Source organism: Mustela putorius, unplaced genomic scaffold (assembly GCF_011764305.1).
Source record: "Mustela putorius furo isolate JIRA1106 unplaced genomic scaffold, ASM1176430v1.1 tig00003853_pilon_pilon_pilon, whole genome shotgun sequence".
In the NCBI taxonomy this organism is placed as follows: Eukaryota; Metazoa; Chordata; class Mammalia; order Carnivora; family Mustelidae; genus Mustela; species Mustela putorius.
The window spans coordinates 15,357,970-15,381,731 of record NW_025422005.1 but is presented as its reverse complement, the minus strand read 5'-3'; the positions used below and the strand labels follow the sequence as shown (position 1 = coordinate 15,381,731).

At 56.6% G+C, this 23,762-nt stretch overlaps 1 protein-coding gene across 4 annotated transcripts in view; it reads left to right on the top strand.

Moving 5' to 3' along the window:
• LOC101691907 (RAP1 GTPase activating protein) overlaps window positions 1–23,762 on the top strand; it is a 49,712-nt gene that overhangs the window by 5,748 nt on the left and 20,202 nt on the right. For all 4 annotated transcript variants that reach the window (XR_006601682.1, XM_045063918.1, XM_045063919.1 and 1 more), the window contains exons 3-5: window positions 15,723–15,816; window positions 22,155–22,190; window positions 23,184–23,231. Coding sequence is in view for 3 of the 4 variants with exons in the window: in XM_045063918.1 (XP_044919853.1) it covers window positions 22,173–22,190; window positions 23,184–23,231 (66 nt within the window). In the remaining variant the exon portion in view is untranslated. The remainder of the gene's footprint in view (window positions 1–15,722; window positions 15,817–22,154; window positions 22,191–23,183; window positions 23,232–23,762) is intronic.

The following is a 23,762-nucleotide window of genomic DNA, read 5'->3' as shown; positions in this document are numbered from 1 at the left end:
AGCCGCTTCTGAGCGAGGCTGGGACCTCGACTGCCCTGAGGGTCACTTGGGGCTAGGGTGGGCAGGGGCCGGCTGCAACAGGGTCTTCCGGGCCCAGGCTCCTGGCTGCACAGAATCTCAGAGTGGTGAAGTTGTGGTCATTTATTCGTTCAGCCACAAAAAAACTAGCAAGTGACTTCTGTATGCCAGGCACAATTCTGGGGACAGCAGGAAATGAGACAGGCCCAGTCCTGGTCTTCAGAGAGCTTGGTGCGGCCAGAAAGTCACCTCTTGAAGCCTCAATTTCCTTGTCCATAAAACGGGGACTAGAGGAGACAGTCTATAAATAGGTAAGAAATGAACCATGATGGTTGTGCTGAACTTTAAGGAATATATATATATATATATATATATATATATATATTTTTTTTTTTTTTTAAGATTTTATTTTATTTATTTGACAGAGAGATACAGCAAGAGAGGGAACACAAGCAGAGGCAGAGGGAGAGGGAGAATCAGGCTTCCCTTTGAACAGGGAGCCTGATGTGGGGTTGGATCCCAGGTCCCTGGGATCATGACCTGAGCTGAAGACAGATGCTTGATGACTGAGTCACCCAAGTGCCCCTAAGGATTTTATATTTAGCAACCTCCACAGCCAACATGGGGCTTGAACCCATAGCCCTGAGATCAAGAGTCTCATGTCCACCGACTGAGCCAGCCAGGTGTCCCCAGCTGTGCTGAATTTTATTTATTTTTTTTTTTTTAAGATTTTATTTGTTTATTTGACAGAGAGAGATCACAAGTAGGCAGAGAGGCAGGCAGAGAGAAAGAGGGGGAAGCAGGCTCCCTGCTGAGCAGAGAGCCCGATGTGGGACTCAATCCCAGGACCCCGAGACCACGACCCAGGCCAAAGGCAGAGGCCCAACCCACTGAGCCACCCAGGCGCCCTGTGCTGAATTTTAAAGCAAGGGTTCATGCTACAAAGAGCTGATCCTTAGCTAAATCTTACTGTGTGCCGGGCTGTGTTCCAAAACACTTTTCATGGATTGATGGATTTAATCTTCACAACGGGCCCACGAGGGAGCTACTGTTATTACCCCCCGTTTAGGGCCGAGGAAACTGAAGCAGCAGGGGGGTCAAATAGCGTGTTGAAGGTCTCTTGGCAAAAACTGAAATTTGCACCTAAGCAGCCGGGCTCCGGTTTGCCTATCACCCTGGGCGGTACGGCTGAAGGATGATGCAGGGAGTCGTGAAGGGCCTTCCTGAGGGGGTAGCATTTGAACCCAAATCTGAAGCATAAGAGGAGCCGGATGTGAGAGGAGTTCCCCGGAGGGAAGAGGCATTCTTGACAGAGGCAACAGCAGGCACAAAGGCCCTGAGGCAGGAACAAGCTTCGGGTGTCTTGGAAGCAGGGAGGAAGCCAGTATGGCTGGAGGGATGAGGGAAAATGAGGTCGGGGGTAGGTGGGGAGAGCAAGGAGGGGGGAGATCCGGCAGGGCCTGCTGGGAGTTTGGGTGTAATGTCAGTGACTGACCGGCAGAACGATTGAGTCTCAGACTCCCGGCTATGTAAAATCTTAGAATCAGAGAATTTGGGCCTTCTGGAATCTCTGGACATGAAAGAGACCTTTGAGATACCCTCCTATGACCTCCCACCTAGCAAGAAGGCCTTGCTTTGGTTCATGACCCCTTTGAGTATCGGAATGAGGTTTTGGGGGTCTCCTGAGAAAAATATACTTTCATTTTCAAGACCTCCTGAAGCCCACCATCCCTCCTTAAGACCATCATGACCCCCAAGCAGCTCCTTGACTAGCTCTTCCTTGCTCACTCCTAGTGACAGGAGGCTCACTCTCCTCGAAGTAATCCATTCCATATTTGGATATCAAAAATCTTCCGTGGGGCGCCTGGGTGGCTCAGTTGATTAAGCGACTGCCTTCGGCTCAGGTCACGATCCTGGAGTCCCGGAATCGAGTACTCCGTCTGGCTCCCTGCTTGGCGGGGAGTCTGCTTCTCCCTCTGACCCTCCCCCTTCTCACGCTGTCTCTCTCTCTCTCATTCTCTCTCTCTCAAACAAATAAATAAAATCTTTAAAAACATAAAAATCTTTAAAAAAAATTCTTCTAAAAAAAAAAAAAAAACTCTGTACAACCAGTTGCCAAAGCCTAGATATAGCCTCGGGGGTCTCCAATCACCCAAAGTGGCCCTTTAATGAGATAAGGACAGAGATCCTATCTTCCAAGTCTGTTGCTTCTGGACTCAACAGCTACTTGTTCCAGTCCATGCTCATTTTCATCCTCTGCTCAGCAGCTCTTGCAGGCCTTAAGGACCTTTATCTTGGGACGCCTGGGTGGCTCAGTGGGTTAAAGCCTCTGCCTTCAGCTCGGGTCATGATCCCAGGTCCTGGGATCGAGCCCCGCATCGGGCTCTCTGCTCAGCGGGGAGCCTGCTTCCTCCTCTCTCTCTGCCTGCCTCTCTGCCTACTTGTGATCTCTGTCTGTCAAATAAATAAATAAAATCTTAAAAAAAAAAAAAAAGACCTTTATCTTACTCTAGGGCCAGGTGATGGCCCCTTCTAAAGAAGGCCATTTCTTTCTGGGGAGGTGGGGAGCTCCTGGGAGAGAGCCCAGACCAGAAAGACCCCCCCTCTTCCAAGGAAGAGCCCCTCCAGCTTAGGAGACAACAGAAGATCCCTTCCAGATGGGTTTTGGTCCAAGGACTCCCGCTGTTTTCCTGTGGGATCTTGGGCAGTGAGTCCCCATCTCTGGCTACTTTCCCCTTGCCTATCTTATGCACAGTGAAGAGACAGAAGAGGTCCTTAAGGGCACTTGCAGCTCTAAGGTTCTCCGTCTGGTGGGCCCTGCTCGCCTCTACATCCCAGCAATGCTCAGACTCAGGTCCCTGTGTAGGGGGTGCATGGGAAGACTTGGGTTCCGTTTTTTGGCAGCCCTGACTTCAGATTCCAGCTTCAGTTTTTCTTACTTGCTGTGTGACCTGGCAGACGCCAGTCCACCTCTCTGAATCTCAGATTGTCCATAACAGTGAGAACTGTATTGCTTACCCCACGGGAGTCTTAGAATGAAATAAGTTCAATGTGTGTCCTCAGTGGATGTTTTCCCTTTTACCAAGCGTTCGCATTTTAAGAGAAAAGCCTCATTCCACCAGAGAGAGACTCAGTAAGATTCTAATACTAAATTTGAGGCACTATTGAGGTAGTTTGGTTGAGAAGTAGTGGTTGTAATGGGGCCTTTTATAATATTCCCAAATCCCTTAAAGGCTTTCCTCAGTTCAGGGTCTCCCCCAAGGCAGTCATTCATTCATTCAGCAAATTAACTCAGCAAATATTTAGCGTGGGGATGCCCTCTGACGGCTAGCCAGACACTGGGGATGTGACTGACATTGGAGATGAGACAAACAGGAAATGAGGAAAGAAGTGGTTCTACTGGGGGTGATTAAGTGTCGATTGGGAAGATACAGGGAGTCTGAGAAGGACTCCTCCCCCACACCTAGGAATCAGGAGAGGCTTCCTGGAGGAAGTCGCACAGCAGCACTGTGGAGGGAGAAAAGTACGTGATGGCCTGTGCCGGACACAGGACAGAATTGGACCTGGCAGCTGAAGGTGGGAGGGGTAGCCATCAGGTCATATCCTTGGAAGCCCTACCGTGACTTCCTGTGGGTGCTCCTGAGGGTCTGAATCCCCAGGGTCCCCTGCCCTCCTTCCTGCTCCTGGAACTGCTCTATGCTGTGCTGTGTGTGGTGTAAGTTTGCTTCTCTGGGGCTCATTTTTTTCACCTGTAAAATGAAGAAAACAAAAGCACCTCCTTCGAAGATTATTGTGGGGACGAAATGAGATCATGTGTGACAAGGTGGAAAGCTTCCGCTGGCCTGGAGCCATGGCAGCGATCGTGGTTATTGCCATGTCATCCTTATGTGCTGGGCCCTGCAGAGGGAGGAGACGGTGTGAACTCTGGCGTCTGGAAGGAAGCTCACCGGCTGCCAGGAGGGGAGAGCTGCGTACACGCGAGCACGCTCTCCAGCCGTCCGCACCAACCTGGACTGGCCCTAAGAACACTGGCTGATGCAGCCAGACATTCCTGCACAGTCCTGGCTGGGGGGCCTTGTGTAGTGGCTGCCCTCGCTGATCTGTGGTTTCTTCCTTTGTTCAGTGGGATATCCACAGTCCCCATGTGAGCGACAGGGAGAGTGATGACAAGGTGCTTTGGAAGGGCTAGCCAGTGCATCTGCTTCAAGCTGCACCAGCTTCTGGGCCCAGGTGACCTGGAAAAACATAACCCTCCCTCTCTGAGGCTTGTTTTCCTGCCTATAAGATGGGAAGATTGACTACAAAAACATTCCGACGTGCTGGGTTTCTAGTAGAGTCAGATAGTCGCTAAACTTGACTGGGTCTGTTTCACTGTGTGATCTTGGGCTAGAGACTTAATCTCTCTGAACCTCAGTTCCCACATCTATAAATAGGGACAATCTTCACCTCACAGGATTCTTTTGTGGCTTCCATTAGCCATTTGTTCATTCAACAAATATTTCCTGAGACCCTACTGTGTGCCAGGTAGTGTCTAAGATTTGGGGACACAGCAGCAAGTCTCATGGTCATGGTGTCTGGCCTTGTGCAGGTTACCTCGCAGTGCAGAAGACAGACGCAAAATGAGCTAACAGACAAACTGGGTTGTTTCAGATGGGTAATGGGTAATGAGTGACAGGGTGGGTGGGAAGGGGTCTTCCTTGGCTAACAGTATGAGGGAGGGCCTCTGGAGGCCTGAGTGCGAAGGAGCTGGCCATGGGAAAGGGAGTCCAGAAAGAAGGCAGAGTGAGTGAGTGTAAAGGGTTTGAGGCAAAAGCAATATTCCCTGCCCCACCCCAAATCTGGAACATTCCAGATCCTCTCCTGGCAGCAGGTGGAAGGCAGCTGAGCAGCCAGGGGCGTTGGAGGCCTACCGTCTCTCAGATCAAGAACTGCTGCTCACGAGGCAGGTCAGGGGGAGGGGGCGGGCGTTCTGGGCAGGCAGGCAAGACCAGGCTTGGGTTGGGCCTTGAGTGAGCAGAACGTCCTTTGAGCTCGCAGGGGTGAAGGCCTGGACCCACCCGGCCACCCTCCGGCCAAGACATATTCTGGGGTCTGGCACAGAGATCCTGGGCAATTCGGGGAGAGGTTGGGGGCAGGGGAGCAAGGGAACTTACACTTACTTCCTCATCCAAGCCAGCCTGAGTCTGGGCACTGGCCACAAGTGTCTCGGCCAGAACTGGCCCACCCACGGGGCCAGAGGCTCTTTGGGATGACCCCCCCCCTCGTATGCACATGTGCACGCACACAGACACGCACACGGTTTCCGTACTTAGGCTCATGGACTTGCCTCCTGTCCAGACAGTGTTGTCATTAGCAGAGAGTTACATCCATACACGGTCCCTCCTGGCACAGAGCCTCACTGAACATCGACTGTGTGCTAGGCCCCCAAACAGATCCGGACCTCACCTGAGGAAGCTCCATTTCTAGAAGGAGAGATTGGCAGTGATGGAGGTCACAGCAGGACACGTGCAAGACAAACCAGTCCATCCACGAGGGTTGCACGCTTCTGCAGAACCCTCCAGGACAGGGTTCTGGAGAAGCGGGTCAGGGGAGGGGCGGCCTGAGCCAGTGTGAGGCAGGGGTTCCGCAAAGCCTGGAGAAGAGGGTACCACCTGCGGGGAGATGGGGGAAAACGGGGCGTGTGTGACAGGTAGGGGGTGTGGTGTGTGCGCAGAGGCCTCGTGGGCCGCGTGAGGAGCCACAGGGGGGGCTTTGAGGCTGGTGGATGACGCTAGAGATGCGCACCCCCACACGGCCCAGACACGAACGCTTTCTCTCCCACCCACATTTCACGTTCCTGCCAGGCCTGCCTCGACATCCTCCCCCACGGAGACACACACCCTGTCGCACCACCAGGCAGAGCTGCAGAAAACTCTGAGCTGGCTTCTAGCAAAAGCGTCAGACGTTTGCCCCGCCAGCTCGCCAAGTGCGAGCGGCAGGGCGCTCTGACTCAGCTGGGACCGACCTTTGTCCCTGCCGCTGGGCAGGGGCATCACCGTCCCCTGCACGTGGCTGGTGGCTTCCAGCTTGGGGAGCACGGCGGCTGGCATCCTCTCACTGAATGCTCCCAGCAACCCTGCAGGGAACAATCAACACCGTTTGGCAGCTGGGGAAACAAGCTCCAGAGAGGTCAGGTGATGGGTCCCAGGCCACACAGCTAGAGTTTGACATCGTGGGAATCTGAACGCAGGTCCACCTAACCTCTAGATGTGTCCAGTGGCCCGTCCAGACTCGGGCACATGTGGATGTGCATGTCGCCTTTCCAGGCTCTTGTGGAACATGTGGCAGACAACCTTCAATGACAAATTCTTCCAGAAACAGGTCGATCAACATGGAAAGCTACTTAGGGCCCCAGTGTGTGCCCACCTGCCCAGGGACCCTGCAGCCTCTGTGGGGTAAGGTCAATGGTAGGACTGAACACCTGCCAGCCCGCCAGCCGGGGGCAGATCAGGGCACAGAGCTGAAGCCTGGAGCTCGGACTCTGCATTTGCATTTGCAAATAAGGCAGACAGCCCTGTCTCCCCCCAAACCCCAGTAGGCTAACCCCAGCTGGCCTGGCTCCCAGGACATGACAGCTGAGGTCCTGGGGCATGGCCCTGTGCCCAGCTGCCTGGGCTGCTTTTCTCCAGTCTTGTCCCTTCCCTGACTGCAGAGAAGGCTGCCTAATGCGTAACGTAGGGGGAAAAGCATGGGCTTCAGAGTCTGTCAGAACTGGGGGTACAGCCCAGCTCTGTGACTCCTGACCAGGGGACTCTGGACATCGTCCTTAAGCTTCCTTCTCTGTCAGCTTCTCCTCCTTAGAATAAGGAGTGAAGAGTATCTACTTCAGGATGCCTGAGACAGGTAGGAGTCGGCTACTCCAAGAGCTGACTCATAGTCAGTGCTGATTTTCTTTTTTCTTTTCTTTTCTTTTCTTTTTTTTTTTTTTAAGATTTATTTACTTATTTGACAGAGAGAGAGAGAGACAGAGAGAGAAGGAACACAAACAGGGGGAGTGGGAGAGGGAGAAGCAGGCTCCCCGCTGAGCAGAGAGTCGATGCGGGGCTCTATCCCAGGACCCTGAGATCATGACCTGAGCCAAAGGCAGAGGTTTAACCCATTGAGCCGCCCGGGCGCCCCTCAAGTGTTCAGATTTTCTTAAAGAGATCTTTTCTCCCCCCAATTACAAAAATAATAAGTGTTCATCATAAAGATCCAAAAAATGCAGAAAAATATATCTCGTAGAAGGCAGGCGTGCCTAGTGGTCCTGCTTCCCATAGATAACCCACGTGAACTTCTACATTTCATCTTTAATTTTTACAAGTGAGGTTTTTGTTGGGCAACTTGCTTTTTTTTTTCCCCCCTTAACTTAAGGATATGCCTCAAACCCCTTTTTCCATCTGGACAAGAGGTCTCCTTTGTGATCAGTGCATGGCCGTCCATGCTTTGCGTGGGCCTTGAGGCTTTTATCCAGACTCCCTTGAATGGACGTTGGAGGTGGCGTTCAGATGTTGGCCCCTGCAGACGCTGCCGCCGGATGTCATCTGTTCGTATGTTTTTATACATGTGGGGATAAATGTCTAGAAATGGAGGGGCCGGGCCGAAGAGTATACACATTTTCGTCTGTAACAGGAGCAGCCCAAACCCCTGCAAAGAAGTGATAGCGAGCAACGGGCCCCCACAGATCTGGAAAAGTCCGCGTCTCAAAATCAGGAGAATTTACCCACCACCTCCGCCACGACGTGGGAGGCGCCTGGGAGGTCCCCTCGTCCAGCTGCACCTTCCCCCTACACCTCCTGTCCCTGCACCTTAGGGAATCTCCCCACTACACCCCTGTGCGGCCCTGTCTGGCTTTGCTCAGGGCCTCGCATGTTGGTTGTTTCGCTCTTGGGCAGCTCCAGTCGGCCTTCGCCCAGCTTCCAACCAGGCCTCCTGCCTCGGTCCTCAGCAACCCACATAGAAAGGGAAGAAGGAAGAAAGGAGGAGAGAAGGAAATATTCAGGGTTAATGCTGATAGTCTTCGCCTGGACGAACTTGTTCAATCCACCTGAACCCTTTGGAGGCAGACACTGTCGTTATTCCCGTGGCATAGATAAGGAAATTGAGGCTCAGAGATGTTGAGTAACTTACCCAAGGTCACACAGACATTAAGTGGCAGAGCTAGGGTACAAACTCAGGCCATCTGGCTCCAGAGCCCACACCTGTGATGCTACACTGCTTCTTCAGGTGGGAGCCTTGTGACTTATTGAGCACTTACTGTATACTCAGCTCTAGGCTAGTCGGACTATGCATGGAACCTCTGATTTATTCTATACAAGCACCCGGCAAAGTAGGTCTTACCATTTCCTGTTGCAGATGAGGAATCAGGCTCAGAGAAGAGAAGCAGCTTGGAGGAGTCGACCCCCTCCCCAGCTCCCCCCCCCAGGGCAGAGTAAGCCCACCAGGGTTCTGGTGCCTCTCTTTGTCTCATCCTCCTAGCCATCCTGCTGGAGGATGTCAGACCTGGGCCTTAGCACCGTCTAATCAGAATCCCAGTTCCCCATGGAATCGGCTTGAAGAGATCGTGATCACTTAATCCTGTCCACGTACTGATTTATAGGCAAAGCCAGGGCTCCTCCTTGTCACCTGTGCTTAGGACATGGCGACCCTGTCCCTCTCTGAGGGGGTTTCACCTTGGCCTGGCAGGGACTTCTGCTCACCAGCCTCGCCTGGGGCCCACGAGGGCGCGACCCCACCAGCTAGGAAGGGAGAGGGATGGACTAAACAAGACCCCAGCACACTAAGGTTCTGTGTCAGGGTGCTGGGACCCAAGGAGTGCCGAGAACAGCTAGAGAACAGTGGGCCGGGTGTCCCCGGGGCTTTGCTTGGAGGTGGGGGAGGCTGGGCTCACCCTGCTCAGATGCCAACACCCCGACCGCTGTCTGGCCCAGAGCAGGGGGGCAGGACATGAATCCTGAACAAGTGACTGAGCGTAGGGGTGAAGGTCAAGTGGGGGAGGGGGCAGATCCGTGTGACTGAAGGAATGCGTGGGGTGCAGAAAAGGGAGACCAACCCCCTGGGCAGCAGAGGCGGGGAAGGACAGTGAGGTCAACGAGGAAGGGGGAGTGTAGGTGGCATTGGGCCCCAGCCCACAGGTGCTGGGAAGGGCCCAGCTCAGTCTCCCTGGGCACTGGGGGTGGCAGCCTGTGGCAGGCCCGTCAGGAAGGCCCGTCTGTGCCTACCGGCTGAGGGTGGAGCAGCGAGTTGGAGCAGCACCTTGGGCAAGCGGCCACCGCCATCCTGGCTTCTAGTTTCTTCCACGTGGACCGGAGGAGATAACGTTCTCTGCCTTAGGTGCTTTGTAAGGCTGTTGGCAAGGTCTAGCACGAAGGAGGCGGTTTGCGGACTGTAAAGTACCAGGCTGGGTCAGCAGCTGTTGTCATTACCACGGCAGGAAGAGGCCCTGTGCCTAGGTCATCTCGGTGTCACTCCTCCCCCCTGCCCCAAGTGCAGGGAGGAGTTCATCCCAGGGAGGTGCAGGGCGGGGGGGGGGGGTCACGCCTAGGCCACGGCGGAGCTCTGGACACCTGGGCAGGGGAGGGGCTGGCAGGCAGCAGGTGGATGGGAGGCCCAGGCTCTAGGTGCTGTACCCCCAGGTGGGGGCCGGTCCCATGACCTCCTTTTGGGGCTGCCAACCTGTTGTTTGCTCAGGAGGCCACCTCCTGGCCCGGCTCCGGCATCCGGGTGTCTTGGCGCTCAGCCAGCATGGAGTGAGGGTGGGGGCCCATGTGCCGCCTTCCTGCTCACCCCCTCTGCCCAGCCTGCAGACTGAAGCCTGCTCCTTCCACTCCCAAGGGGGCCCCACCATGCTACCTCTTGGAGGTTGTGGGACCCTGGCCCATCTAGCAACCTCTCCGAGCCTCTGCTTCCTTATTCTGAAAGGCTGTGACAGTCCCTCCATTAGGGTTGTCGCTATAAGGACTACATGACATCACAGCGCCTGGCACCTCCACCCCCACGCTCCCTCTTGTGTCCTGGGAGAGGTCAAAGGTGCCTGGGGAAAGGAGAGCCAGGAGTGGCCATGTCTGTGTCTCTCCCCTCCCTGGGCCTGGCCTCGGAAACTTGCTCGCTGGGCTGCCCCTGGCGCCACCTTCCCTGGCATCTTGGCAAGGGCAGGGGCAAGCGGGGGGGGGTGGGCCATGCCGGGTGGTTGAACACTGGAGACAATGGGCCTCTGTGGCCCACAGGGGAGGGGACAGTGTCAGGGAGTCTCTAGTCTCCGGTTTCAGGAGATTAGAGTCCCCTCAGACCTGACCATGGCTGGGAGACAAGGGCAGCCCCCACACTCCATCCAGAGGGCCTCCCTCAGGGGCGTGAGGACCCACAGGAGTAGCCCCCCACACCTGCTTTTCCTCTGGGCCCTCTGCAGTCCCCCATGTCAGCTACCAGCTTGGGAAACCATTTGGTTTCATGGAGCCCAGGGAGACTCAAGGGACCCCGACTTCCGGTGACCAGTGCCCGGCTGGGCTGGACCACTCAGGCGCTGTGCTGGGCTAGCCCCCTCCCCACCCCAAGTCCCTCTCAGCCCTGTGTTCTCTGGCCAGCTGAGGACCCGCTCTGCTGGCTGGTTTCCCAGCTTGTGTGTGTGCTGTCCAGCACCTGCCTGGCTGCCCTGCTCCCAGTCGCAGGTTTCCTGCCTTGATGGTCATATGTTACCTGCTAGGGCCACCAGAGCCTCACCCCTTTAAGAGGAACTTTAAAGCACGAATAGTTCACCAGCCCCCAAAGAAGGAAAAGGGAGCCCCCAGCAGAGGGAACGGTGTGCAGAGGCTCAGCAGTGAAACACTGTGTCTTGTTTGGAAAACAACTTGCAGCCAGGCCAGGCTAGGCCAAGGCCACTGGGGCAGGACAGGAAGCGGGTGTGTGTGGAGAAGAGGCTGGGACAGTCAGCAGGGGCCACTCCCACCGGGGGACCTCCATCCAGCAGGTCTCTTTGGGTGGCCACAGGGCCGAGTCATACCCAGAGGACAGCCCAGCCACTGAGCTAGTGCCCTGGAAGTTCTCCAGGAGAACGGCTAATATGGCTAATAATAATAATAGTAATAATAATAATAGCAAATGCTTCTCTAGTGCTTCCTCTACTCTGTGGCTCACAGCAGCCTTGTAAGGAGGGATGTTATCTCTCATTTTGCAGAGGAGGAGAAAGGACTCTCCTACCAACTCTCCAGCTGGGGGGGAAGCAACCCAGGAAGGCATCTGGCAGCTTTCCTCCACCTTACCTAGCTCCCTCCACCGTGCCTCGATCTGACTTGCCCTTTGGCCATGGACAGACCACCCTGAGATGCCCCTGCCGCTACCCCAGTGTGGCATCTGGAGCCCTGGACTGATGGAAGGCCTGGGTTCTGGCCCCCAATCTGCTTCTGCTTTGCTGGATGACCTTGAGGTGGTGGTTTAAGCTCTCCAAGCCTTGGTTTATCCTTCTGGGAATTGGGGATCCTAGCGACTGCCTTATCTCCCACTCCAGTTCCGCTGAGACTCCCAGGAGTGAGCAGATAAAGAGCACTTTTGAAAAGTACAAAGAGCTGTACTCACGACAGTGAGATTATTATTGTTACCTCGATGTGGAGATAAGGAATGGGAGGAGGAGCCGTGACAGTTGCCAAGAAACCCGGGAGCTGTCAGCAGCGGCTTCCGGCCGGGCCCATCCCACTCAGGAGCTGGGCCACGGGGCCCTTCCTCCACCCTCCACTCCCCCCCACCTCCCGCCGCTGTGCCCTTTCTCTGGGAGAGATGGGTGCTCCAACACAGTGGGGAGCTGGGGCCAACTGGCTGGCGGCCACACACCTCTAGGCCCTGAAGGTGACCCTGGAATGTGCCTGGTCCAGACGCCAGCTTGGATCAGGCTTTCTGTGTGACCTTGGGCAAGTCACCTTCTCTCTGGCTGCCACCTTTTCCTGTGCCCAGGTGTCCTGTACCTGGAGGTGGGTGGCCAGGCCAAACAGGGCAGGACTGGATCTAGGCCCGAGAAAGATGCTCGGTTGTGGCTGCTGGGCCCAGGGAGGGCTGGGAAGTGATTGGGAGCCACGGCTGGGTGACTGGACTGAGGTCCTGGGTTGAGAGCAGCTATGATGTATGTAGTGGAAGAACCTTGGGCTGGAGTAAAACTTCTGACCTGCCCTTTCCCTGGTGTGACCATGGACTTGTCACTTAACCTCTCTGAGGCTTGGTTTTCTTATCTGGAGAAGAGGTGGATAATATCCAACCTCACCAAGTTGCCATGGTGTTCAGATAAGATAATAGACTGTAGAGTGCTGTGCAGATATGACTTTGGTCATAGCATGGGGAGAGGAAAACAGAGGAGAGTCCCCATGTCCCAGCCCACTCCAGGCACACACACACACACACACACACACACACACCAACTGCTGCTCGTAGAGGGAGAATACAAAGCATTTGAAGCTGAGCTAGGCCAGAGGGTCAGGGAGATTTGCAGAGAGGTGCTGAGGGGCAGACCTCAGGTGAACAGAATGATGAAGACCAGGAGGAGACAAGGGTAGGCTAGAGATGGGGGAGGGATGGAGAAGTTCAAGTTCAGAAGATGGAGGGAAATGGCTAAGTTGGGGGAGGTCTGTAGAGGCAAGAGGCAGAAAGGAAGTGGGGGGGGGTAGAAGCTGGGGGGTGAGGTGGGTATGAGGTGAGAGGGAGGCTGACAGGGGACATGGCAGGGGAGTGGGTGGGGAAGAGGCAGGCTGAGTTTATTCATCTTTGCCAAATGATTTATTGAGGAACTAGTGTCTACTCAGAGTCAGTAGAGTGTCGCATTAGGGCACCTAGACTCAGATCCTCTGCGTTTCATTTACTGTCGGTGTGATTTGGGACAAGTTGCTTAACCAGTCCGTGTCTTAGTGCCCTCCTTTGAAAGAGTGAGTCCAAGCAAAGCAGTTAGAGCAGAGCCTGCCCGGGGCACCTGCGCCCAGTATCAGCCTCAGCTGCCCTCGCTGTTACTGTTACCACTGCCTCCCTGATGCGAGCGGCTGGGTCCGCCTGGGCTGTGAAGCTCAGATCTTGGGCTCTGGAGGGACACACCTGGATCCCAACGCCTGCTCTCCCTCCTTCACCGTGTGACCCTGGGCAGGTTAACACACCTTGCTGCACGTCAGCGTCCCCGTGTGTGAAGCAGGCAGCTTTCTAGCACCTGCCTCCCTGGGTTGCTGTGTTAATTAAGTGGAATCCTACAAGGCACAGGTGGGCTGTGGCTTTCGTGATTACTGTCCTTCTGCTCCCTCAGGGCTGGGACGGATGGGGGCAGGGAGGGCCCAGAGCCTCCTGCTCTGTTCCCGTGGTGGAGCCCCTCAGTCTCCTTGCCCTTTAGGACCTCAGCAATGACCTTGTAGGTGGAGGAGGTAGTTGCCTAACTAACAAGGGGGCTGGGTACTGCCTGGGAGGGGCCCACTCTAGCCAGCCAGGAACTAGAGAGTCGAGGGCCTTGGGGCAGGGTCCCCAGTGGAAGTCAGATTTTCCTCCACCTTTGTCTTGAGACACCCCCCTAGTCCTGTGCCAGCATGAGCAGTCCAGCGTGGAATGGGTACCTGGACATGATGGAGGTGAGATGGGTATGAGGTGAGAGAGACAGAGGGTTCTGGAAGGGCAGGATGTTAGGGAGCTATTGCGGGACTGACCTGCAGCGGGACACTGCCTGAGCCTGGTGGCCTGGGAGGGGCAGACAGAACACCACCATCCGAATAGCTCAATGGTGGGCAACAACCTCCACTGGGAAGCCAAGGCCACATGAAGACCACTGTCCCCATGTCCCCAACATTACGGGGACCCAGCTTCCCCGGGGGCTGCAGCCCCAGCACTTCCTGGACCGGGGGCAGCCTCTGTTCTCCATGCCCCTGGCACTGACCTTGCCCAGTCAAGGGCGTGGGCCTTACACTCGGGCTCTGTCTCCCACCTGCTAGGGGAAGTGGCTTCATCTCTCTGAGCTCCAGGGTCTCCATCTCTAAAAACAGGGATAAATAATGCCAGTGTTGCAGCACCATGGGGAAGATCCAGGCCCATGACCTGGGGCTTGACAAAGAGTCCTCCATGGAATTTGCCTGGGCCGTTTCTGTGGGCCTCCCCCTACTCCTCTGGGTCCAGTCTCTCCCCAGCACGCCTGGCAACCTGTAGGGACCGAAGTTCAGGCTGTTTGCTCGCTCCACAAACCCCCAGTGCCTCCCTCCTGCCAACCTCCATCCACTCAAGGATTCATTCAATTATTTACCCACTCGACCAATACTGAATAAGACCCTAAGTCGGGGACCCAGAGTTCACCATGAATGAATGAATACCAAAGAGTTCATTGAGTAAAGACTTACTAGCTACCTAGGCTCTATGAGATTTTTTAGAAGCAGAGGCTGGGAGGGGTGTGTCACTGACTCCAGGTCACACAACAGGTAAGTGCCTGGAAACACCTTCCTCACACTGATGCCAAAGCTTGCAATGCCACTGCGACTATCTCTGGTTTTCTGGATCAAGCGCTGCTTAGTGTGGGCCCCTCTTTAAAGAAGCCAGCAGCCCTGAGAGGCCAAGAGGCATCTGATGTGTGCGGCGGGGCTGTGGACAGCTCCTCCAGACCGGTTCTCCCACGGGAGAGGCCGGGCTGAGGGGAGTCAGCAGGGGCAGGGGGGAGGTGGCTCAGAGGGTCCCGGGGTCTCCTTCCCCAGCCAGCTTCCTGCAGGCCCTCCCCCTTTCAGGGTGTGGCAGTCCCAATTCTGCCTGACTCAAGCTCCCCGATCCTCAGCGGCCTGAATGACTCACTCTCTCAGGACCAGCCTCGGTAGATGGGACCCAGGCGGGGGTGCAGCCACGTCAGGGTGGCCCCAGGCAGCACGGGGAAGCCAGGCCTGCTTGCCCTGCCCTGGGCTCCCCGGGTCCCAGGAGCCACTGGGCACTTCCTCTCTGTGACCCCCAAGGTGGCCTCCCCAGTAGGCTTTCTAGGGTGACGGAAGCTGACTTCACCCTCACCAGACCTGCTTCCTTTCCTCAGGGAGAGGTGTGGGTGTGCGCAAGAAGGCTGAACTCGGAGTCGGGCCTCACGCGGCTGCTGGCTCTGCCCCTGACCAGCTGTGTGACCTCGGCATGCCTCTGGGTCCCATCTATTAAGAGGGAATGCCAGTGTGGTGAGGAGTCTGTGCCCTGAGGCCTGGAAAGAGGGGCCTGACACAGGGCCTGGCACACAGTAGGCCCAGTGGGTGTCTACAGTTGTTATTGTCATTGAGAACAGCAATAGCCCAAATGTTCTCTCCATCCTAAGGCTGTGTCTCCTCGAAGGCCCAGGGAGGGGTCTATAAAGGTTGAACACCCTGCTTAGGACAGAGGTCAGAGGACTCAGCCCTGTACCACAGCCCTCACTCCCCCTGCCTCAGTCTACCCATCTTCAGAATGGGCTGTGGAGGTCCTCTTGGCTGGAGTATGTGTGTGTGGGGGAAGGGCTAACACAGAACTTGGGGAGAGACCCTGTCCAGATTCCTGATCTCTGGGGAAGGAGAGCCTGTTTGGCCACCCTGCTCCAGAAGCCTCTCTTCTCCCTCTTCCTGGGGAAACCAGGACCCCCCCTCCTTGTGAAATCTGTCCCCCAACTCTGAGAGCAACTCTTCCTCCCAGAGTCCACCCATCTCCCAGCTTGGGGCTCTCCCTGACCACAGACTCTTTCTGTCTTCCAGGAGGAGTGATGGGCAGAACCAGTGCTTCCCTCAGGCATTAGACCTGCCACGCGCGGACTTGGTTCCCCCCCATCCTGCTTCACTCTACCCCAAGGTGAGTGTCCCCTCCCCACTGCCCCTGCTCTGGCGAGCCCTGGGGCCCAGAGCCCATTAAAAAGGACCACTGGACAGGGGTAAAATGTTCAAGCAGGTGCTGCTTAAGGTTTAGCTCCCCAAGGGGACACCAGTCCTCACCCCGGGTGGGTCATGTGGCTCTGCTGGGGAGGGGGCAGAGCAAGCTGGGAATAGACCAGCTGACCACCTTCATTATCAACATCACGGTCAGCCTCCTCATCTGCAGACTGGGTATGATGACAGCACCAGCACCGGGCACGGAGCTGTCGTGAGGATTAAAGGAAAGAGTACCAATGCAACAGTCCATGCATGATATCCAGCATGGGGCAGGAGCTCTACAAATGAGATCATCAGAATCAAACGTTTGTCCGGCACTTGATTCGTGCCAGATTTTGTACTGGGTGCTTCGGGACCAGAAATCAGTCTGACACAGACCCTGCCCTCACAGAGCCAAAGTCCTGATGAGAGATGAATAACTGAACAACCTAGCAGAACACCAGCAGCAACCACTAGAATTTACTGAGACTTACTGTGTGCCAGCTGGGTGCTTAACACTTTGCGGGCACTATTCCATTACATCCTCCAACTCTAAGTACTATGTGATAGCTACTGTTATTAGTCCCATTTCGCAGATGAGAAAATCAAGACTCGGAGACGTTAAGTTCCCTGCTTAAAGACACACAAGTTAGGATATGATGGGGTGTGACCCCATATCAAAGGATACCACGCTGTGTGACCAGAGGACGTGGTACAGGTCATCAGCCTCACTTCTGCAGTACACTTTTTGGTTTTTAAATCATGTCCACAGACATCATGCGTCTGGGTCATTTCATCAGACCTTGGGGTAGGCATTCTCCAGATGAGGAACCAGATGCTCAGAGAGGTTTTCCCATGGTCACACAGCCAGGAAATAGCAAACATAGGGCTGGCCAACGGCAGTGTACCTCTCCTGCTCCACAAAGGCAGATGGCCAAGGACCTTAATCCTTGGGGGGGGGGGCACCACCTCCAATGGTGTCCCAAGTGGGTGTCCTAGGGCAGCGTGAGGGACTCCTGAGACCTTCGCCTGCTCCCTGTGTCTGGGCAAAAGCCCAAGATGGGGCTATGTGGATCCTGGGGCTTGGCAGGAAGGGAGCAACTTGAGGGAACCTGGGTTCATGAAGCCCCCAGCCCCTCTTCCTCTAAGCATACAGGAGAAGGCCTTGGTTCTCACCAAGGGCTATGTGCCCTTGGACCATAGCTTCCCTGGGCCTGGGCCTCAGTCTTCCCTTCCCTATGATATGGGGTCACACCCCATCATATCCTAACCTGTGTGTCTTTAAGCAGGGAACTTAACTTCTCTGAGCCTTGATTTTCTCATCTGCAAAATGGGACTAATAATAGTAGCTATCACATAGTACTTAGAGTTGGAGGACAGAATGGAATAGTGCCCACAAAGCGTTAATCAGTGTAGGAAAAACCCATCACTCTGAGTCCCACCTGCTCACACAGCCTAGGGCTGCCTTTTGCGGATTAGCTCTGGGCCACCTCCCCTTGGGCTTCCTGGCCTCTGCCCAGTCAGACAGAAGCCTCTGTTTTTGCCAGTGCTGCTCAGACGGTGGGCTTCAAACTGTCCTGACAGCCCACCCCTACTCCAGAAGGAAGCCCCAGGCTGCGGATCACCCTCCTTTGATTGGGAGGGAAACCAGAGTACAGAGAGACTGAGCGATCCCCCTGGATGTCCAGTAAACCCGTGGTGGAGCTGAGGGGACTCAGGCTTATGATACATTCTCCATGCCTCTCCTCTAGCATCCCTAAGTCTGGGCACATTTATCATGTGGATGCAGCCAATCTGAGGGACAAGTCACCTCCCTGTGCCAGTGGGCAAGTCCCTGCTCCCCTCTGGGTGTCAGTTTCCTCTTCTGTAAGACAGAGGTGACAATTCTTTCTCTAGCCACCTTGCGAGCTTCCAGCTGGGTGATGACTACGGAACTAACTTTGGAAAGCAGAAACCAGGAAGCTTGGCAATGTACATTCCCAGGGTAGGATGGAACTCCCAGAAGGGACATTGCCCTCTCACTGGAAAAACCATATTTGTACAGACACTGAGCTCTTTAGGGCCCTCCCACTCTACCCCCCCCCCCACACACACACACAGGGATTTCTCCACTCAGGAATTCAGGAATCTGCACATGTGTACATCACAGTCTACCCATGCCTCTGTCCATGGACACGTTCACACATCTGCAAAGGTATTCAGAGACGTGCAAGTGAACACAGGCCTGTGTATACAGACACCCATGTACAGACACGAATACAGACATCCAGGATGTCCACGCACACGCAGCCACATCTGGTCCCCGAGTCACACACATACAGCTGCTTGCACATGGGTATACACTCTCTACTCTGCCTGTCACGCAGACGTCTCCAGTGATGCGAGAAGGTCTCACCTCCTCCCACTGGGGGAATGGATGTTTTCTCTGGCTGCATTTCGATGGGTGCCCGGAAGCGCTCAGGCCTGGAAGCGCCTGCGTAAATCAATATTTGCTGCTGTTAATTATTAAAAACAAAACTACGCCGTGTCTGGAACACACATCTCCAGAGTTCCCGCCGACTCCCTGGGCTCCGACCTGACCCAGGGCCAGGTCTGGAGGAAAGGAAGTTCCGGTGCCTTCCTTCCAGAAGCCCTTAGCCTTGGAGACGAGGGTTGTGGGCAGTGGCTGGCGGCTCCTCCAGGGAACTGAAGAGAGGCTGTGCACTGAGCTGGAGCTGGTGGGCAGCCTTGCCCCTGCAGGCTCCAAAGCAGCTGGTGTTGACTTGGCCGCAGCTCAGGAAGCAAGTGCTGCTTTCCCAGTACCTGTCTGGGGAAGGGTTTCTGAGGGGATGGCCCTGCCCCTGCTGTAGAGGGACAGACCCAAAGCAGGGTCAGCTGGAAGGGCCTGCGGAGGTGGGAAAACGGAGGGCCTTATAGTTTACAGATGGGAAAACGGAAGCCTGCCGAGGTGGCTGGGACTCACTCAAGTCCACTCAGCAAGTTGTAGCAAGGCCCGTGCTGGAACCCTCATGTCCTGAAGTCCTTGGCAGCCCCTGTTGCCTCCCTCCTCCAGGATCAGGGCAGTTAGCATCGGGTGTGGGCATAGGATCTGAGGAAGGGAGGGAACAGGCCAGTCACGGGCAGGCATTAGGGGAGATGAGGAAGGGGAGAGCAGCTCCAGGCCTTGCCCTGGGGAACAGGGAACCGTTTCTGTCTTTTCCTGCCTGTGTGAACCTGAGCATGATATTTCACCTCTTAAATCAGTTTTCTATTCCGTAAAATGGGGCTGACACTCGTACGTCCTGGATTGTGGGGAGAGGTCATCCTTGCTAAGTACAACCTCAAGTAGATGCTCAAGGAGAGCCCTCTGTCTGCGAGGTAACCCTCTCCTCTTCCAGCCCAGCTTCACAGCCTGTCTCAAGAATCCCTGAGGCGGGGTAGCCAGAGTCCGGGAAGATAGAGAAGGCGAGGTAGGGGTGCGCCGAGTACAGCCTGGGGGCTCGGGGGCGGGGCGGGGGGGGTGCTCTAAGCGCCGAAAGCGTATAGCACGCAGGCGCAGTGTCCGGGGACCGCGGGCCGGGGCGGGCCGCGCCGCGCCGGGGGCGTGGCCAGTGATGTCCCCGCCCCGGAATTCCGAAGCCACGCCCCCGCGCCGCCCGTACCTGGCGCCCCGCCCCCTCCGGGCCCGACTGCTGGGGGAGCCCAGCTCAGGCAGTTTGCCGCCGGGAGCCCGGAGCCGAGAGCGCGGAGCTCGGCGCTGCGGGGCCCGGGCCGGGGCGCGCACGGGCGGGAGCCGGCCGGGCCAGCTGAAACGCAGCCGGGGCGGGGGCCCGGCCGGGCCAGGCTCGGGATGGCGCAGCCGCGGCCCCTGGCGCCCCCCGGCCGTCCGCGGAGGGGCTCGCTGCCGGCTGGGGCCGGCTGGCAGGTGAGGACCGGGACGAGGGCGGCCTGGCCGAGGGGATCTTCTGGAGCCGGCTCAGCCCGACTTCCTCGAAGCTGGGGAGACTCTGCCCCAGCCGGGGCGGTGTGCGAGGCTCCGTCATGGAGGGTGTGTTAGCTTCTGGGCTGACACCCGGGCACGGCGGCCACAGGGCGCAGCCCTGCCCCGGGGTCCTGGGCCTTGGGCTCTTTCTCGAGCCGCCCCCGGATCGGAGTGCCCGTGATGGCACGGTGGCTCCGGGCTACCGCGGCGCTGTGTGTGCGTGCGTGAGTTGGCGTGTCTGTCAGCCTTGGGATCACTTCGCCGACCCCTGCCCCCTTTAGGAGGGGTCTGAATGTCCCAGTGTGTAACTTTGCGGGGTGCTCTGAGCCACTTCGCTCAAGGTCTGCCATGTGGCTGGCGTCTGCTGGCCAGTGAAGCTGTAACTGTGGGTGTCACTTGTTGCTGTGTGTGCTCCCTGGATGACAGTCCCATGTGTCAGTGTTTATGTGGCTGTGACTCCGCGTGCATTGTTCCTGGCCATTGTTCCCTCGGGTCACTCTAAGTGGGGCGCTCTGGGGGCCAATGATGCACCCACATCACTGCCAGGACCGTGCGGGGCTGAGATTGCGGGCCCGAGCACAGATGCCCCTGTTGCTGTTGGGCAGGATGTTGAGTTAACCGGTGTGTTTGTCTACCTGAACTGCAGGTGTGGCAGTGTGGCTGCCTGGGGAATTGTCCCTTCCAGGCTCAGAGTGTTGGGTGTGGCTCTAGGTGACTGTGGGTCGGTGTCTCCCATGGTCTCTCATCGTGCATTTACAGGGTGGGTTCTGCGTCTGGGGACAGGCCCCCGAGTGTGCACATGGAGTGTTTGCGTCTCGTCATCCTCACGCAGTGTGTGCACGTGTGATAGGTGGTGTGTGCCCCAGTGGGCATGAGGGGGAGTGTGTGAGTGTCAGACCTTCTGACCTGTGCCCCCACCCTTGCTGGTGAACCACTTGCACAGTGGATATTCACTGTTTTCCCCCTCAAAACTCACTTAATGTGGAATCAAGTCTGTCCTGTCTGTTACCAGGGTGCGTGACTCTGTGAGGAACAGTGAGCTTGTGCGCGGGACCGGGGCTCCGTGGCTCAGTGTCTGTGAACACAGCTGCTGATGTCTGTGAGTGCATGCTATTGTGTCTCTTGGCACACAGATGTGAGAGTGGTTTTGTGGGGTTGTGTAGCTTCGTGTTCCATTACTGATGTGCACCTCTACACAGGGGTGGGTTGGCATCTGTGTGTTCAGCTTTGCAGGAGGTAGACCTGTGTGTGAGTGGGTGTGCTATTGTGTCATTTAGGACACTGCCATGTGTTACTTGTGTGTTAGCCTATGGCTCTGAGGCTCCAGATGGGTGTGCACAGACCCTCTGGGTTTGTGGATAGTGGTGCTGATTTATGTGTGTTTGCTTTCTTTGGTATAGTGAGAGTGTGTTTAAATATTGGTGTACAAGGCTGTGTGTGTTCAAGCAAGAGAGAGAGAGAGTGAGAGTATGTGTTTCCTGGTGCCCAAGTCTACAGCACACGCGTGAGAGCTCAGGCGGTGCCCCCACCAGGCAGCAGGAGCCAAATGAGTTGAGGCCTTGGAAGTGCTGGGGGAGGGGCACTATCATGGAGACCCTGGGGGCTTCCCAGGCCCAGCCCCCAGCCCAGCCAATGGGCAAGGATGCCGCCTTCCAGGAAGGCTCATAGGGAGTTGGCGCTGGAGAGCCCAGAGCTGCCAAGCACGGCTGGCAGAGGCCCCGATTAACCCTGTGTGGCACTGGCTGGTCTTCGGAGAGGCAGGCTGCAGTGGGAGGGGCGAGGGGGATGCATGTGGACTCACACACAGCTGTTGAGCTGATGGGACATCCCATCTCCCCCAACAGCACCCCCCTCCCCCCATAATGCTTGCAGGGGGGTGAGGGTGGGGCCTTCTTCCAGGAGGGGTGGGTGGAGCCACAGACCCTCCTGAGAATTCCGCTGTCTCCTCTCTGGGGCTGGGACCTGGGATACTTGGCCCATCCTGGCACTGCCAGACATGCAGTGACATGGGACACCTGTCTGTCCCCGAGGGTCACATCCACCGCGTCTGAGGCAGCAGCCTCCTTACTCTGGGAAGGGGACTGAGTGGGGTGGGCTGCCTGGGAAGGGGCCTGGGCCCTGGGCTGGCTTCACGAAGCAGTTGGTCGAGCTCTGCTGGTCATCTGCCCAGAGCTCCCTTCTGCACTGCCCTTTCCACTCCCTCTTGGTGCTCAGACAGGCACACGGGGCTTGGTTAGAGTTGTGGAGACTCCTTGGGGACTTAGTGGGGTCCTCTGGGCCGACCCTGAGGACTGACCTGCCCTCCTCCCTCTCTGTTGCAGAACACAGAGCTGTTTGAGATGATTGAGAAGATGCAGGTGAGGTTGGCTCTGTTGCCCATTTGGGGGAGCCACAGAAGGGGCTGGGCTGGGGTAGGGGCCCTTGCTATATGTCCAGCCCTATTCCTCTCTGAGGATGGGCCAGGAGCCCCCAGCAGACTGTTTTGCAAAGAGGTGGTAGCAGGGCATTGTCCTGAGCCCTCTCTCTGGGGTCCGAGTAGAGGATGGAGGCTGGGAGTGCTAATGCCCCGTTTGACCCATGTGCCCAGACCCCACCTGTGTCTCCCCTGCTCCCATCCCCATGTAGGTCCCCAGCAGGGCTGGGATCAGTGGCTCATCCCAACTCCCCACCCCCACCCCCATATACACCCCCCAACCCCCGACACACATTCACACACATTTCCCATCTACTAAGAGGCATCCCAAGCTCCGCAGACCCCTGTGTAGGATGGCAGGAGGAACAGGTGCCAGGGCACAGGGCAACCCAAGGCTGTGCCACAGGCAGAGGGATGTGCCCCACCCCCTCTGCCTGACCCCTGTCTGCCTTGCACTCCTACCCTGGTCTTCCAGGCCTCTGTCCGGTGCATGGGTGCGTGCTGGGAGGTGGGCAGGGGCATGGGGCAACTTGAACAAAGCTCAGGAGCTTTCCCTCCAATGTCAGTTCGCCTGTCCTCCAAACCATCTCCTCTGCCCCTTCCTGTTTCTCTGCCTCTCTCACTTTTTCCGTCTCCACCTGTCCCCTCCTTTCTCTCTTTCCCTCGGTCCCTTTCCTCTCTCTCCTAAAACACACATCTTTGTAGAGTGGCCTCCCTCCCACACTCACACACTAGCATGTGCAGGCCCCCACCTACTTCCAGTCCCAGCGGCACACATTCCCGCACAGAACCCCCGGCACCCTGCCCCGGGAGTATCCCACCCCCGGCCATGGCCAGGCTTTCCCTCTCATAGGACGTCAGCCTCCAGCCCGTGGGGTGCAGCACTGGCCACAGGCATGGGAGGGGTAGAACGGGCTCTGTTATCTTCTCTCTGCAGGGAAGCAGGATGGATGAACAGCGATGCTCCTTCCCACCACCCCTCAAAGTAGGTTGGAACCATGGCCCCACCCCAATTTTCTGTGGCTTTCTGCCCGTGCTGTCTGCTTCCTGAGCAGCCTCTCCGAAGGGCTTGGGACCTGGAAGGGATGGGGAGACTCCCTCCCTCGTGTGATCAGCCAGTTGCAGGAAAACTCAAACCCAGGACCCAGGTGGCTTCTGCCTGGGAAGGCTGATGGGAGGGTAGGGTAGGAGGTGGGGGGGTAACCTGGTTGCCAGCCCCCCCCCACCCCTTCCTCCCCAGCCTACTGTGAGGAGACAGACAGGAGGCGGGGGCTGGAAGGAGATGGGAGGAGACTCTTGTTTAGACTTAGAATTTTCTTGTGGGGGAGGGGGTGGGGGGGTCGCACCTCCCCTGCAGATAGGCATATGGTTCTGTGGTTGATCGGGACCTCAACAATCCAGAAGACTGGCAGCTGGGCCTGGGGGGTGGGGGCGAGGTGGGCCCAGGGCTTCAAGGTGAGGGTTGAAGGGGAAGTTCATGGGCATATGCCTGACACTTTGTCCAGAGCAGGGGTTC